Raw genomic sequence first — 17,746 nt, 5'->3', positions numbered from 1 at the left:
TAGCTGAGGAGGGTAAGCAGTCCTGAATGACAAAGGCTTGGGGCTTAGACTGGGGTGAGGAAATATCTCCAAATACAAAGCTCAGGCTGGAAATCTCATCTCAATTCTGAAAATAAGAACCAACTTTATCTGTTCTTATTCCTTTTACATCTTTTTGGTCCCCAGGGATTTACTTTTTGCTTCCTTCAAAGGGTACATTTTCTTCCCCTTGTAAATTCTTATGTTTAATCTTATAAGATAAGGCAGTGCACTCTGACATATCATCACAGTATAGTGTATAGTATACTGCAGTATGCTGCACTCTACAAAGTGTGTGCATGAAAAATATTTTCATCTGCATGCAGTTTGTGATGGTAACCCACTTGTTTTGTGTTTGGCAGTGAATCACAGAGGACTGTTAGACTCTCTAAATGCTCTACGATTGACCGAGGCAAATGTAATATGTAATGTAATGTAAAATGTAATAATACTGTTACAGCATACTCATGGGCACCAACTCAAACCTTCAAAATAATCTTCAGTAAGTGCAGACCTCTGAAATCATCTCCTCATTTGCCTATGTTCATGGCTCCATCCCCCTAATTCTGCACGAGCCTCGCTTCTCAACCAGCACAAACTAGCCACTCAGCTTCCTTCCCACACCCGGAGGATCAAACAGCAAACCAGGGCTACCTTTATGCATAAAGTCACCACCCCTCCCAGACTCCTAACCCTAATCACGCCATGAAAAGGTCTCACAAATCAGCTCTCTAAAACAGCTTTTAACTCAGCTCTGTCTCCACTTCTACACAATATTTCAAAGCATGAATTATACATTCAAACATCTGCTTTGTTGATGCATATTGTTCAAACCGAATCCCCGTTCTCCTGAAACCTGTAGGTCTGATTGATGTTCCACTTCTCCAACATACTGTACACTTAACATAACATGCATTAAAAGGTCTCAAAACTACTCTGTTACTTTGAGACTTCTAAGCATCAACATAACATTCATGAGTATACGTCACACATGCTGTTGTCTTGTATGGCTCCAGCTCAACATGCAGCTGCAGCCTGGCCTTTCGTCACTGAGGGATAACAATCTGACTTCTGATGAAGGTAGCAGTTAGACTGAAGATGTCCCCGTGAAAGTCACAGTATCCTGCTAACTGAAAGGCCACAAATATGGTCAAAACAAATAAAACACTGATGATACATAAACTGCACCACACCTCCATGAAACGGCACTCTGCTGAAATATTTAACATAACAAGAATAACATTTCCAATTGGTCCACCTGCAGAACTGAAATGAACTTGCTTATCAAAATATTTGATATCTAGTATTCCTTTAGAATCAAAGAAAAATAACATTTTTGAAAACGAGAGTTGAAGACTACTGGACAAATGAGTTCCTTCAGGACAACGATACTAAAACACGAGTTAAAACACCTCTTTTTTCCAGCTTTGAGTGATGTTTAAGGTGATATGTTAACTATGCATTCTGTGCAATCTTTTAATTGGCAGTGTTGAATTGAACTGATATGGATTTGATTGAATTATGGCTTAAGATAACATTGCTTCTGATTTGATGCTATATGAATAAAACCAAATTGATTTGAACAGGATGTTCTCATGACAGGGCAGCTAGAATTTAATATCTGTTTTGATAATGAATAAAATGATTAAACCACCTTTGTTGTCTTCACCTTGGCTATCCTTGGATTCCTTTACTGGAATTGTCTTTTTACTACCGATAATTTCACTCAGCACTCTAATTTGTTGGCACCATCCATCTTTTCACCTCACAATTCAATTTTACAGTGCATTTCAGAAATGGCAAACAAATTAAATAAGCATCTCAAACACTAGTTGAAGCATAGTACAGACATTCCCTGGGTATGTGAGTATTTAACGTGTCTCTGTGGACTGACACTGAAGCTGGTGGAGCTCCCTACTCTGACTGTTATGGATGACCCAGCAGGGGTTCATCTGCAGACCTGCTGAGTTGGACGCGGTCCCAACACAAATAACTATGGGTGTAAAAACTGTGGCTCACATCTCATCTTACAGTGCACTGAAAGGATGGAGGAACAAGGTATATGGGCTTCTATGAGACGGCAACTTGATTAAATCCCTTTCCTACCGTGTGTTGCATTTGTATTGTTGTTAGGATTTCTCTGACTTCTTATGATACTGTAGTGCACTGAGCCCATTCACTGCTGATAATTGCAGGTTTGTACTAATAATTCCTATTTCATAATTGAATAGGTCAAAGCTAATTAGCCAAAAGCTCGGAAATGAAAATACATTTATGACAAATATGTCTTGTGTCTTAATAGTAAAAGTGAAATACTTTTTAAGGACATAGATAACAGTCTATGTCAGACTGTGTTTGTATGGATTGTGATTGTAAGGAAGATATTTTTGGCATGTACATTCATTTTGGGGCACCTGTAACTCGGGTGGTGGAGTGGTCATCTTCCAGTAAGACCAGTGCTTTAATACCCAGCCTCTTCATATGACCTTCACTTTTCCACCCAACATGTTCACTGGAGTCTGAATCCAGGGGAAAAATGAACCATATATACAAGCACTGTATGGGTGTGGTGCAATATAATGTCAGTCTTCAGCAGGCAGACACTGAGAAGTTCCTCCATGCTTAATTGATTGAAAGGCAACATATATAAAATGGGACTATTCCTTCAGGTCTATCTGAGCTTAAGAAACACTGTTTGTCTTTCACTTCTTCAGTGGTATATTTTATATTAGTAATACTTAAAGGAGAAGTTCAGTTTTTTTAAACCTGGACTTTATTTCTGGCATGAAATACGTTCATCTACTCCCCGATAACAGTTTGGTGAAAGTCAGCGTCCTTCGAAAGATATTTAGATCTCTGGAGATCAGCGTATATCCATATAACAGAGATAATACAGCCACTAAATAAGGCATTATCTGTCTTTATTTCACCAACACTTTAAGACCAATGAATGAATAGACGCGTACTGTTGCACTGTTAACTCAGAGCTGCCGTGTTGTTGTTATCCGGGGCTATCGGGGGGCTTATAGGGGGATTTCTACACACGCATCTACTGGGATGACATCATCGCCGCTGCAGCACAGCTCATTCACTCCGGTAAGGACGTCCATCATACTCAAAGTCGTTGTCCAGGGGAAATTCAAATTAATCAAGTTGCTCAAAAAATTACAAATATTTACAATGATTGTATATTAGACAACAACAATAATAATACTAATAAAAATACTACTACTAATAAATGACTAAATAAATCAATTTGAGAAGAACTCAGCAGTCCCTGTTAAAAAGCCTTCTGGCTGTGGGGACAAAGGACCTCCTGAAGCTCTCAGTCCTGCAGCCTCTCACTGCAGCTGCTCCTCTGTCCTGCAGGGTGCTGTGGAGACCACGTTTATTGTTCTCTAAAACAGAATATCATTTCCACCACAGCACTGAGAGGCTCCAGCCTTGTACCTACAACAGAACCAGCCTTTTTCACCAGTTTGTCCAGGCACCTACAGTTTGTGTCTGTAGTGCAACTCCCCCAGCACTACAGCATAGAACAGTGCACTCTCAGTGATTGTGTGATAAAACATACTCATCATATCACTGCAGACACTGAAGGACCTGAGCCGTCTCAGGAAGAAGAGATGGCTCTGGCCCCTCCTGTACACTGCTTCTATGTTGGCAGACCACTCCAGTTTATTATCCAGCACCACCCCCAGGTATCTGAAGGTCTATTTTATGGATATACGCGGATCTCCAGTAATCTATATATCTTCCGAAGGACGCCGACTTTCATCAAACTGTTATCGGGGAGTAGATGAACGTATTTTATGCCAGAAATAAGGTCCAGGTTTAAAAAAAACTAACTTCTCCTTTAACGTAGATTTTTGTTTTGTGGGCTTTGCCTTGGAGGTCTATGCAGAGAACTTTCTTTTCACCTTGTGCTCATGTCACATGATTTGTAAAGCAAATTACTCACACCCCACTTTCTGAGTGGAGTGAACAAATGTGGAAATCTGTAAAAACTACTATGTAGGGGTTCTGACCTAAAAGAAAATGCTCAAAAGTCTAGTTGGATTGATTAAAACGTAGCTTTGGCAAAAAGCAAATAAGGAAGCTGTCTTCCCTCTCACTTTGTGCTTTTGCTTGGCTGGATAGTCCATTTGTATTTCCCGCTGTAAGCGAACCGCACCAGGGTTTGCAGCAAGACCCACATTTTCAGGCGGAGCAGAGTTCGCTTGTTTGGTCCACACCAGAGTTCGGATGAGCTTTCACACCTACCCAAATGAAACGGACTATCTCTGAAACCTAACTGGTCCGTTTAAAATGGACCAAACAGCTCTGGTGTGAAAGTGCCCTAAATAACAGAATTAAACTCAAGTACAAAACAAATGAAATAGAAAATAAGAAATTGAAACACAAAACAGGGACAATGACAGAATTAAGCTGAAGTGCATATTCAGTCCGTTGCAAGGGCTATTTGAGGCTTATGACGACTGGGGACCACATTGAAAAACAACACACCTTCAAGGATTTTTCTGATAGAAACACTGATAGCTGACAGAGGGTAATAAACTCTGGCTGAAAGATACATGGGTTTTCTAGTAGAGATTATGATGTTCTATATTTGTTATTAGCAGTGAGGATAGGGGAGGCATTGTGATTTGTATTGTCAATGATCTGTTCATTACATGGAGCAGGAATAATAGAAAAGGAAGGAGGAGGGTGTAAGCAAGCTACTGGTGTTGGATGTAAATAGTGAGACATGAGGGCAGGTGAGCACTGAGTGCTGCATATTAGCAACCAAGGAACTGCTGCCTTGTATGTTTATGTGAATACCATATTATTAAAAAAGGCCAGCGATTCCAGAATAGGTTCAAAAGACTTTGAAGTCTGCTAAAATGGCTGCTGACATAATTTGCTTAGCTGTATGATTTGTAACAATGTAGCAGATGGGAGAGATGGCATTAGATCTTGGAGCTTTTTCAGAATAGAATATTGAAAAGGAGAATTTTATTTTCTATTAGGAAAATGTTGGACATTTTTGTGGAATTGCCACGGAATAATTTATGTTGCATTTTGTTCATTTCTACAGAAGAATATTTATTTTATTATTAGTAAAATGTTATATTTATTTTCAAAACAAATGATTTTTTCTGGGGAACCCTGGCACCCCATGGAGGAGCCCCAGGCTGTGGGCCTCTTAAAGGCTGATTTATACCTCTTTTAACTGCCCTTGCGCTTGTGTTAATGGCTCGAGACGTTTATGCTTCATTTAGCTTTGCCGGCGCTTGCGTGTGCTGCGTGGCGATTCACCGCCAGGACAGTAGGTGGAGCAGCGGGTTTTTTCAATGACAAGCCTACTACGATGAAAGGAAATTCACCGCCAGGACCTCTTCGGCAAGTCTGTCTTCGAGTGGATTCATCATAGACATAATATATATATTATATATATTATGTCTATGGGATTCATGCTTCTTCTTCTTCTTCTTCGCTTTCTACCTTGGCGTTTGAAAACAGCGGTCTTTTATTAGGGGATGAAACCGGAAGATGAACACGCCGCCGGATGTGATGTAGATAGTGGCTTGTGCTCGCGTCCAGAGTGGCTACTCTATAGCTCTGCTCGCGTCTTGCGTGAAGTTTAGAAAATTGAGGTGACACACGCAAGCACGCAAGAGGGGGCTTGCAACCACGCAAGGGCTTGCGTTGCGTCTTGCGTTGCGTCTTGTGTCTTGCGTTGCGTCTTGTGTCTTGCGTTGCGTCTTGCGTCTTGCGTTGCGTCTTGTGTCTTGCGTTGCGTCTTGTGTCTTGCGTTGCGTCTTGCGTCTTGCGTTGCGTCTTGTGTCTTGCGTTGCGTCTTGCGTCTTGCGTTGCGTCTTGCGTTACCGACTATAAACCAGGCTTTAAGTTATACTTCTTTTAAACTTAGTTAAAAGAAGTATAACTCAGCCTTACCTCTTTTAACTGCCCTTGTGCTTGCGTCTTGCGCTTGCGTTAATGGCTCGAGACGTTTATGCTTCATTTAGCTTTGCCGGCGCTTGCGTGTGCTGCGTGGCAATTCACCGCAGGACAGTAGGTGGAGCAGCGGGTTTTTTCAATGACAAGCCTACTACGATGAAAGGAAATTCACCGCCAGGACCTCTTTGGCAAGTCTCTCTTCGAGTGGTTTCATCATGGGATTCATGTGAGGATTCATGGACCCTGTAAGGTCATGACTCCTGTTACTTCTAAACTAAACAAAGTTGATGCTAATCGACCGGTTTGTTGTCCTTTTCCCCCAAATGATAATCGATAAGGGAATCAACGAAGAACCGAACCGTTAAGCAGAATTGAAAATGGAATCGGAATCGTAAAAATCTTATCAATTCCCATCTCTACTCATAACATTACTGTCTAAACTCAATTTCTCATAACATTGTGTGGCTCGTCAACATAAATAATATAAATAGCAAGAGTATCATTTTTTTTTTAACTTAGACAACTCTGTGTCAGCTTCCTGATAGGTTGTCTCCTTGCTGCAAAAATAAATGTTTTGTGTTTGTCTCCAGCAACTCTGAGCCTAATTTTGAATTGAGAATTTTTCTGACAACTTGGTCCTTCAAGCCGGATCCCATCCTTTCCACCGTCCAGGGTCGGAGCTGAAACCGTGCATGGGGGAGTCCGGGACTCCTAACTAAAGACCTCTAACTGAATTGCTGTGATTCAGAGGCCAGCTTCCACTGGATGAGGGAAAGGTGACGGGATCTTATTTTTGAATCAGTGGCCAGACTCGCTGGATTTGTGGACTTATCAGTGGATTTATGCTGATGGAACCACTTTGTGTTGCTATTGTTGGCGAAATAGTAATAATAGTATGATTATTTAACAAACAAATGTTAAACCAGTGAGGTTAAATTATATTACATTTAACTAAGATATTTAGGGGAAAAAAAATTGTGATTATTTTACTAATAACTGATTATTTTAATTAAACCAGAGGTTAAATTAAACCGTATTTAACTATGACTAGTAAACAGTATTATGCTGGTTCTGTTGTAGGTAGAAGGCTGGAGCCTCTCAGTGCTGTGGTGGAAATGATATTCTGTTTTAGAGAACAATGCTGCAGCACAGGCATGTTGGTAAGACCCAAAAGAAACTTTGGGCCTGATGGAGGATGTCACAAAGCAGCAAGAACTTAGTTTCTGACTTCCTTTGCCCGGCATATTCGTAATTTGATCAATTCAAAATGTTTCCTTTGACTTTCCATTTCCCACATTTCTCTTTAACAATGCTCGCTGTTGTATCAGTCCAACTTTCTCTCTGTGTGTCTGTGCTCTTATTTTGGAGAGTCAAACTTTCCCGACAGGTGAGCTAAAACTAAAAGCTACACAGAATAGGGTCTCCAGAAGAGCCAACTTTTCACCATCTAATACAACTCAAGCCTAAAAATAATTCACAGTAGTTTGAGTGAGAGCTATAATGAGGATATTTACACTTCTGCATTAAGCACAGAATGTCCGTGTAATGACACTGTCTGCAGTGCGTTACACCACAGTCTAGGTTGCATCACCATGTGGCAATATGGGCCGTGTCATGTGGACTCATTCTTTGTAAGTGCTCTGTTGCTTGTTTTTAAATTCATTTAAATGATTTTATTTGTTTCTCTTTATATTCTTTTATGTATTTTTAATGCTTCCCTGCTGCAATGCTTTTATTTTATGTAAAGCACTTTGAATTGTTTGTACATGAAATGTGCTATACAAATAAATTTAATTCGATTTAATTTTGATTTGTTTGGAAAATATCTTATGAGACCTTTAAGATATGATGGAGCTCAGTCATAAAGAGGAGAAGAATCTTTAATTATTTTTTAAATTTAACAGGGAGCCAATGAAGAGAAGCTAAAGAAATATGTGTATTGCTCTTGAATGAACGATTACAGCTGCACAGGAAATTACAACTGTCTGGGATGGTCTAAAACTTATATAACAGGAGAGATGATAAGGCTGTGGAACAATAAAGAGAGACAGGCGTAAAAAAAATGTATCCTTAAACCTGTTTGTATGAAAATAAAGGATGATTTATCTTACTGAGTCATTGAACTATTGATTTACTGACCTAAAAAAGATCAAAGAACTAAAGAGTGAAATTAAATTAAGGGGAAATAAATGATCAAATCATTTTTCATAATGAATAAGGGCTTCTGCAGACTAGGGGAATATAAGCCCACGCTCACTCTAATTTTACAGAACATTGTGTCATGGCTATGCAATATCCTATTCACACAAGGTGGAACCAAAAAACAGATTACCACTGAGGTATGGAAGGAAAACCGGTTTATTAATCAAAGTGGGTTGCAAGGTGAGTCCACAGAGAATCCAGTCCTGTGATTATCTCTCAGTAGAGAGGGGGTCGTTAGATTGGTCCAGGAGTATTCAATAATGACAATCTGTTCGCTCAGTGAGCGCCTACTACGATTCCAGGAGGGGTCCAGCCAAGGGGGGTAAGTGAGCGATACAGCCTGCGCCCGGTGGGGTTGTTCAGCCATGAAATATCTTGGAATCAGACTGAGGAGAGGCTATAACCAAACATTACATACCCTCAAAACTAATTTAGAGAAGTGCAAGAATGCCATGTTGTGAAGATGGCTTTGATTAGCAAGGCTGAACATGTGATGTGATGTGTATCAGTCACACTTAGAAAGCAGGTGGTAAGAGAGCTCTGAGGCAAAAGTCCCAGTTTTCAGAAGGGTGAGGCAAATGGAGAGAATTTCAGAGAAATTATCTGTGAAAGTTAATATTTAAATTCAATTTCTTCATATAGTGCAAATTCACAACAGAAGTTATCTCTAGGAAGTTTAAAGATACAGTCCGATTCGATCCAATCATTATCCTGTTATTGTTATCCGATTGTAATCAAATCATTTTTAGTTTAAGTTAAGTTTAGTTAAGTTTTACCAACAAGAAAATAACCCCCATAATAAAGAACAATATTCATGAACCAGCTGATCTAAATGTTGGGGGGAATGTGAGGATCAAAGTAAAGTGGCCGCTGCATTTAATACTTTGATTCTCCAAATAATTCTGTCGCTCTACATACTGACCCCCATTTTGACTTTAAATAAGTGAGACATTCCAAAGTACAACGGATCATTTCCTCTCTCGGCTATTCTAATGCCAATATAAATGTTGCTGTTCATAGGGTTGAGTCAGTATCATCCAAAACCTCAGGGAGCCACGAGTTCCTCTCATGTTAAAAGGGTTCATTTGATACTCAAGGGAGGAGAGTGTCCTTGTGCTTGGAAAAACTTGGAATAATTATTCAAGTGTTCAAATCTTGGGAACCCATGGCACCTGTACACCCTCTAGTCTACAATGATAACTTTCAAAGGGCTTTTATCCCGTCTCCCAGCCAGAGAAGCCCTAAACCTGAGCCCTGAGCAGGATGGTGGGTTGCTGTTCAGTTATTCCCAATGAGCAGCGTGTCTGACCCCACAAAAAGGGACTCATTGACACTTCACAGTAGTACTGCAGGTCGTCATTACAATCAAACTGTGCGCCATTTAACTGCTACGTTTGTTTGGTTGGGTTAGGAAATACTTTACATCACACAATGCTACTCTACTGTGTAAACAGTAACCATGCAGGTGTGTGATGTCATGACTTACATGTTGACACAACAGTGGTGACACACAGATGGTCTCTGGGCCTAACCAGCTGCGTAACTGAAGCATACATCATTTAACTGTGAAGATCACACATCATGAGTGACTGTCATCAGTTACTATGCAAGTGAAAGGCTCCATTTCCACAGAAACAAAACCAGACTTACAAACCAACATAGTAGCTTTGAAATCAAACTTTAAGTCGGAGCTTGTTAGGTCATAAAGTTGGCAGATACACACAGTTACACTGTCCGCTGCTCTGTAGCCAGCTTTGACCCTTTACCTTTACTAATAGGGATATTTGGTTAGGATTAGGAGCTCCATTGTACGTAAGGCTGTAAGAACATAGTGAATCTTATTATTTGCCTTTGCTACAGTATCAAGCTGTTCTCGCATGAGTCTCCAGGCTATCTCTGGTCTAATTGAGTTTTCCAGGAGAAAAAATCTGATTAGTGATGAAATGTGATATGACTGGTGGCACAGTAGAACTATGTGGCCTAACAAAGTGTTTTTATGGCAAGAATGTAATGAGTTAGTGTGCTATGAGAGGGGATACCGGTCCCTCTGAGCTGCTCTGGTTTCAAGGTGTTTCTGTTCAATCTCTAAATATGATGTTGATTTGAACTTTGAACTCTGGGACAGAAGGATGACCGAACAAACTGCATCTGTAACAGAAAAAGAGTTTATGGAGTGTTTTGTCTCATTTTTAGCAAATGGTGGGACACTAAGAGAGATTCTTACCATGACTGCACTCCATCGACTGTGGACAATCAAGCAAATGAGCCCATAGTCAAAGGTTTCACATGTGCTGTCACCTGGGAAAAGGATTCTCTCTTAGGTGACGGTATTATTAATGGGATATTGATATTTCATTTTTTAATACCTGGCTGCAGGAATTTGATCAGATTCAGACCCAGCAGCATCCACATCTAGTATCAGGTGGTGAGGTGGAGCGCAGCTGTGCATTCCAGGGTAATCTCCAACATGTTGGAGGAACCACTTGAGTTCTTCCAGCAAACTGCACAAATTGATTTCTTCATGGAGCTGACATATTGAAACAGGAAAGAGGGCCCAACTCAAAGGATTGCCACAAAGTTTGAGAAACACTTCTGTCTGAAACTGAATATTTCACACACGAGTAAGAGAAGAAAATAGTCTCTCAGCACAGCAGGGTTCATGCAAGCAAGGCTCACCAGCTAAACAACAAAAAGAAAACTCATTTTCAGATTACCATTCCATTCTTCTGCCTCATTGTGAGAGGTTTACTGTATACGTTTTTAAAGTTATGAGTGAGAAATAAACTTTAGGACCCTTTACTGATTTAGTTCATAGGTGTACACATTTATGCTTTCTGGAGCACCCAGTTGTGCTATACTAAGATCTTAATTTATGTCATTTCTGACGATAAATGATACAGTAACATTATTCATTCTGTTATCACTGATGAAACTGGTTCAGCTGGAGTTGTTTCGAGGAAAGCTCGTGGACATGCTGATGTGTGGGTAAAATGAATTGACATGGTTGCTTATGAGCACATTATTAAGATAATAAGTCATTTTTAACAGAAACATTGTATTGGGACTCCAATCCCAGCTTGGCTTAAGGAACAGTTGTTTTGGTTGCTGTCCCATCCGGATACGTCTACGCACCATCATCTAACACCAATGTTGGCTTCATTCCACTGGCTTCCTCTTTGTTCGCTTACAAGATTGATTTTAGGACTCTGAATGGGCTAACCCAGCCAATCCAAAGGAATCATTGTTTCATTTTACTTCAGCAGGAACACTGTGGTGGACCAATCAGATGCTCCTCCATGGCTCAAGACCTTGAGAGGAAAAAAAGAGGTGACCACACCTTTGCAAAGGCTGCTCCTGTTAAACAAAATATTTTGCAACCTCCCAACTCACATGTGATTCAGTGGGCTGCAGTGCATATATAAAATGTTGCATATATAAAATGTCTTTTTTTTTCTCACTGTATGACTATTTAGTACTTTTAAAGCAAAGTATCTGAAACAATGCAAAATAAATTTACTTCCAATATATTCTGTTAATAAAACAAATAGAAGAGGTGTGGCCAGTTAAAGGAGAAGTTCGGTTTTTTAAAGCTGGACCTTATTTCTGCCATAAAGCACGTTCATCGACTCACCGATAACATTTTGGTGAAAGTCGGCGTCCTTCGGACGATACTTAGATCTGCGTATATATCCGTATATAACAGGAGTGAACAGGGCATCGGCCCATCATCTGTCAACAGTACTGAAACAGGACCAAGTACAACACGTCAGTATATTCCGACTCCCAACAAAAACAAAAGAATTCTGCTCACAGTATCCTGTTATGAGCAACGTGATCACTCATTCCTTGCTGTTTTTTGGCAGACTATCTGTCAATCTGCGTTAACGTGCACAGTTAACGTGCACAGTTACAGTGACATGACAATGTAGTTACCATTGTCATGTTAAAGCTGTCCTGCTTTCCTGCCTCCCTCTATGATCCCATGTCTTTGGTTTGGGTCTCACTGGGGAGTGTGAGGATCAGTGTGTCAAAACATCTCTTAAGATGGGACGTTGTCTCCCAGCTCCAAAATGCAGAATACAGATGCAGTTTGGAATGTGCTTGATCCTTTCTCAGTTTCATGGAAACTTTGACACGGCTTGCTCAATGCCCTCTGGTTGGCAGCAGCTACAGCTGGGTGTCTTTCCTCCTGCCTGGCAGAACACATGTAAAGCGCCTCCATAATGGCAGCTCTTAAAGCAGAGAGTGCTGGTTGGGTTTCATGCTCAGCCATCTCACGCTGTAGACTGAGCAAGCGATTCACTTTCACTGTTCTCAGTTCCTCCTTTCATGTTCTGGAAACATTAAAGGGGAACTGCGGTATTTTCAACATTAAGCCTCTTTTATGAGTCGTCTGCAATGTTTTAGAACCCCCCTCACCGCTTTTTTGATGTTTACTGCTGTCTCCGGTATTTGCCTAATTTTGATTCTTCTCAACCTGCTTCAGAATGGCAAGTCATGCACAAGTGCGCAATGGCAAGTGTTTTATTTGGCAGCTCGTTCATGCTCGCACTATTTTCTTAGCGGTGGCGAAGTAATATCAACGAACATCCAGTACAAAATGTCAAATAAAACACGACAGAAGCAACTTTTCGCCACGAAATTTGATATGGATTACCAGTGCACACCAGTAACCACTCCGGTGAGTTGATGATTTTGAAAACGGACGTTTATTGTACTTTTACGGACCTTTTTGGACATGCACATGACTTGCCATTCTGAAGCAGGTTGAGAAGAATTAAAATTAGGCAAATACCGGAGACAGCAGTAAACATCAAAAAAGCGGTGAGGGGGGTTCTAAAACATTGCAGACGACTCATAAAAGAGGCTTAATGTTGAAAATACCGCAGTTCCCCTTTAAGTTAGCAGTTAACGTGCAGAAAATCTATTCCCATATTTCTGATTCAGTTCAGAATCTTCCACATTCCCATCTTGATAATATCAAAGATTTGATTCTAATTGTCATCTAATCTTAACTGCTGAGGCCATTAAGTGTTTGGGCTAAACTGACAATAATACAATTCTACAAAGGAGGGTTTAGCAAATGACTTTCAGCCTCAGGAACCCGCAGAATGGCAGGAAGCGCCGTGTGAGGCCTTCCTATGTGAAGCCACAGAGGAGGGATCCCGCAGACACACTGCAGCACCTGAACACACACTGCTGGTTGGCTTGGAAGTCAAGTTTCGCCCCCTCCTTTAACCGTCACCATCTTTTCCTTCCATGGGAGCTCGGTAAGGTCACGCCTACTATTTGGGTATTGTGATGTCTTCTCGCGATATTTTCTCCATCCAGCAGAAAAGTGATTCGCTCAGTGATATCTCGCGAGGCCCCCTCTGCGGGAGCCCTCCCTTCTCCCATGTCGTGTGCGTGTGTATAATAGCAGCGAGGGAAGCGCTGGGAGTTTAGGAGGAGTCGCGGCAAGGTCGACAGCAGCATCCTACCCAGACCGACGCAAAGACCCGCGGTGGCCCGTCCTAGCTCTGAGAGGAGGAAGCTTAGCTTTGAGATTTGGATTTCATATCACGGAGGGAGGAGTGGAACAGTGACTAAAACTTCTGCAGCCTTGTGTCGCGTGTCCCAACGAAGCTAACGAGCTATCGTCCACTCCTGCCGCGCGCCGTTCGGCTACCCTGAGGCGGAGCAGCGCGTGCTTCCCTGTCAGTGTCGCCGGGCGCCTCCCGGGCTTCCACACTTTCCTGATTGAGTTTGCTGACCTTAACGCGTTGTCTTCTCAGTCGCTACCTACACCGCTGATTCTGAGCTATGTCGGAACCATCCTCCGCGCCTGCCGCCCTGGCAGAGACTGCTGCCGCCGCCGATAACGAGCTCCTAGCACCAGATGCGGGGCAGAGGCCGCTGGGTCCGACGCCCAGCCAGAGCCGGTTCCAGGTAGACATTGTGACTGAAGCTGCGGGCGGCTCTGATGAGAAGTCTCCAAGCACTGAGAACTCCGCTGCTGCGCCAGATGGCCCGGGTCCTGACTCTGGGGCGGGCGGAGAGGAAGCCAAAGGGCGGTTTCGGGTGGTGAACTTCGCGGATCCGAACGGAGCAGGGAGCGCGGCCTCTCCGGAGGCAGCGCCGCAAGAGGGATTACAGAACGGTGATACGGTGATGAGTGAGACCAGCCTGCACTCATCCACAGGGGGACAGCATCATTATCACTATGACACCCACACCAACACATACTACCTGAGGACTTTCGGCCACAACACCATCGACGCCGTGCCCAACATAGATTTCTACCGGCAGACGGCAGCGCCACTTGGGGAGAAACTCATCAGACCCACCCTGTCGGAGCTCCATGACGAGCTGGACAAGGTAAGCCCTCCACACGAGTCGGAGCAGGCTGAGGCGGGGAGGAAAGGGGGCTTTACTGCGCGTGGGAGAAAGCTTGTATAAACACTTGAATACATCATCATAATTACTAGCGCTGGAAATGACGTCATCCTCCACAGAGCGCCTCATGGCTCCCAGCTCATGTGTTGTGTTGATGCTGATGCTCCACGGGCAGAATCTGCATGTGCTTTCTTACAATGCTCCCTTTATTCCCCAGCTGTCCTGCTGGGCTGTGGGGTCTCATGAAATGTGAGACGGGACCTACAGATTGTGTCTTATCAAAACTACTGCAACTTAGTTGGAAGGTTCAGTTTTTCTGGTGTGTTAGATCTCATCTATGGAAGGATAAACTAACATTACAACGACTTAAAATGCTAAATGGACTGCATTTATATTACACTTTTCTGGTGTTGTTGATCAGACAACACACACACACCTACTGCTTTCTTTCAAAGGTTCTCAGCCAGTGTTGGGCTTTTTTTTTCCTGTCACACACTTTGAACACACTGGGGAAGTGTGTTCAAAGTGTGTCTCAGTGTCTGGCAATGGAAGCCAGAGAGTAGGCCATGGACCTTCAGACTGACATGCAAGTGATGTTCAGGTTTGAAACGGGCTTTTTCCTGCATACTGCACACTGCAGTGGGTGCTATGGCTCGTAGAAAAGTTTGTGCAGTCGACTATAAAGTTGAGCCATACATAAGAAACGGTGCGGACAGAAACATGTAACATGACTGGAAATGAAAGGTGCAGGAAGAGAGGGTGGCTCTTTAAGAAGTAAAGATGGGAGGGGTTCTCTACTCTATGAAAGACCACATGCACAAATGCTTTTAAATTAAAGTAAGAATGATGTCTTTCAGTGAGAGTTGCAAAGCATTTTGGGATTTCATCATCCACACTCCAAATGCAGACATTCCAGAGGAACCAGCTCTGTATGCAGGTGATAAAGCTGAAACCCACGAAGGACTGGCTGTGGTCCCTGAGGTAGTACTACATTAAAACTGCCATTAACCTGTGGAGGACAGCTCTGCATGGGCCATCGTCAGCCAAACCTTTATAACTACATCCAGAAATAGAAAACTTTTTCTAGTCTGAGGAATCTGAATTGTAATTAATTAGACTTTGTCTGATGTGGCCTGAAGTGTAATTGATAATTCATGAAAAAAAATGGGTTAAAAACATTATTTAATTGATCAAAAAGGTGCCAAATCACATTGTGAACATCTGAATACTGGATTAGCTTGCATGCACAGAAGCTGTTTCTCAACATGATCCACATTCATTCATTCATTCACTTCGCACACAAAAAGCATCTTTAACTGGGTGGATCGCCATCATGTCCCTTCACAATGCAGTGCTGTCATTAAAGTCATGCAAAATGTGTCGTATATATCTGTCAAATAGTCTCAGACATCTGTTGAAAAAAAGCTAACGGTGCATAGCCACGTTAAACCTGAAGTGTGCTAGCTTTCGACATCCTTGGTGTTCATTGAAGGAGTTCCACACACGAGCTCACAGTGTCATTTACATCATAGCAGAACCTGGCACTGCTGCGCTCTCTTCTATTGTCATTTTCATGGTCGCTGACCAACCATTTCCACATTACTGCCACCTAATGGTGATGATGAGATATTACCACCAGCGGTTAAATCAGAGTGGCTCCAAATAAATGATGTAATCGTATAAACGATTTAAATTCTTCAGTACTCATCCCTATGAGATTCCATTAGCAGTGGAGCGTTCATGTCAGTGTATGTGACACTTTTTTAAGTAAACCTCTGTTGGGTATTCCAATTTAAAGATATATATTTTAGCACAATGTATAGAGTTCTTAAAATGGAGTTAAAACTAGTATAGTTTAAAATAAAATAATGCAAGTTGGACAAAAATAGATATAAAAAGGACTACTGGGACGATAATTTGTTTCAGTGAGAAGTAAAAATGAACTAATTCTACAATTAAGTTTTGACTGTTTGGTTAGACTTCCCCCATAATGTAGTTTTTTTTTTTGTTTTGTTTTTTTTCATGATCATTAACAACATCACAATATGAAGTCTGGGTCCAAATACAATCCAGTATTATCAGTCCAATATCTTAATTGTGAATGACGTCAGTAAATTAGCCCGATACCAATATTAGAATGGATCACTCCTGTCTCTGGTTATGGTTATTTACCTGTCCTAAAAACGACACGCGTGGATGCAGACTACTGAGAGTGAGGAAGAGTAAGAAGTGACACGACCCAGAGCCTTTTAGTGATGGTGTATGTTCACATGACATCAGAACATGTTTGTCAGACCAAAACTGGACTTTTAAAATGTATGTAGACATGTTAGTCCAACTGAAATCATATGTAACTGAGCTTCAAGGAATGTTGTTGGGGACCAAATCACTTTGTCACACAGTCCGCACACCTCAAGTCAACAACTGGGTTTTGCTCCCCTGCATGTATACTGTGACAAGGATGGTGTTCTGTTTAAATTTCTCAGTCAAGCTGAGAGCATAGCTCAGCTCAGCTGTGCATGTAGCCACTGACTCCAACCAAACCGCACCGCATAGCATGGACCTTGAGGTCTGATCAGGGCTGTTTAGTTTGGAAAGCTTCATGTCAAAGATCCAGGGACTGGCCTGCTTTGAGTGAACAGTGATAAGAATGGGATGTTGCAGAATTGCCTGTACCAGTTCCATTTAAGTTCTTCAGTGAATTATTCCAGATTTAACAGCAAAAGCCATTTGCAAAGAAATGTAGTTGCAGTCTCCACCACCATGTAACGTGGATTTTATTGTCCAGTACCTCCAGCGCCAACATCAACGGAACCTTTGGTGCCAAAGAAAAGGAAAAAAGGGCTCCATGGGGTTTTATTATGTTGGTGCTGAGCTATTCTTGATTGATGCATACGTTGGTTGGAACGCATGTCCCTCAGTATGAGTAAGAAGACTTCCCCAGTCTGTTGGGTTGTTAATGAAACCTGGTGAAAAGCAATCTCTCTGCACTGTACCGTAATCTGTAAAGCTCTTGATGAGCCTCTGCCTTGTTCGGCCGGGAAGTAGTTTGTGATGAAAAGCCAGTCTTGTGTTTTTCCAAGGTCGTGTTGCACAGAGGGCTCCTATTGTTCTCCTGGACAGACAACATCTAGTTTTCATGGCAAGCATTTCGTGCAGTAATGGGAAGTCTTTTTCATCACCACAAAATTACAGCTGCCAGCAGACAGGA

The 17,746-nt window shown here is 41.9% G+C and overlaps 1 protein-coding gene across 2 annotated transcripts in view; it reads left to right on the top strand.

Annotated features, from left to right (window-relative positions):
- Window positions 1-13,563: 13,563 nt before the first annotated feature.
- Window positions 13,564-17,746, top strand: part of slc12a2 (solute carrier family 12 member 2) — a 69,636-nt gene continuing 65,453 nt past the window's right edge. For both annotated transcript variants that reach the window (XM_075455226.1, XM_075455225.1), the window contains exon 1: window positions 13,564-14,517. In XM_075455226.1, the coding sequence (XP_075311341.1) occupies window positions 13,963-14,517 (555 nt within the window). In that variant the 5' untranslated portion in view covers window positions 13,564-13,962. The remainder of the gene's footprint in view (window positions 14,518-17,746) is intronic.

The sequence above is a fragment of the Odontesthes bonariensis genome, chromosome 22 (assembly GCF_027942865.1).
Source record: "Odontesthes bonariensis isolate fOdoBon6 chromosome 22, fOdoBon6.hap1, whole genome shotgun sequence".
NCBI lineage: Eukaryota > Metazoa > Chordata > Actinopteri > Atheriniformes > Atherinopsidae > Odontesthes > Odontesthes bonariensis.
The sequence above is the reverse complement of the archived record's forward strand: the minus strand, read 5'-3'. Positions and strand labels throughout refer to the sequence as shown.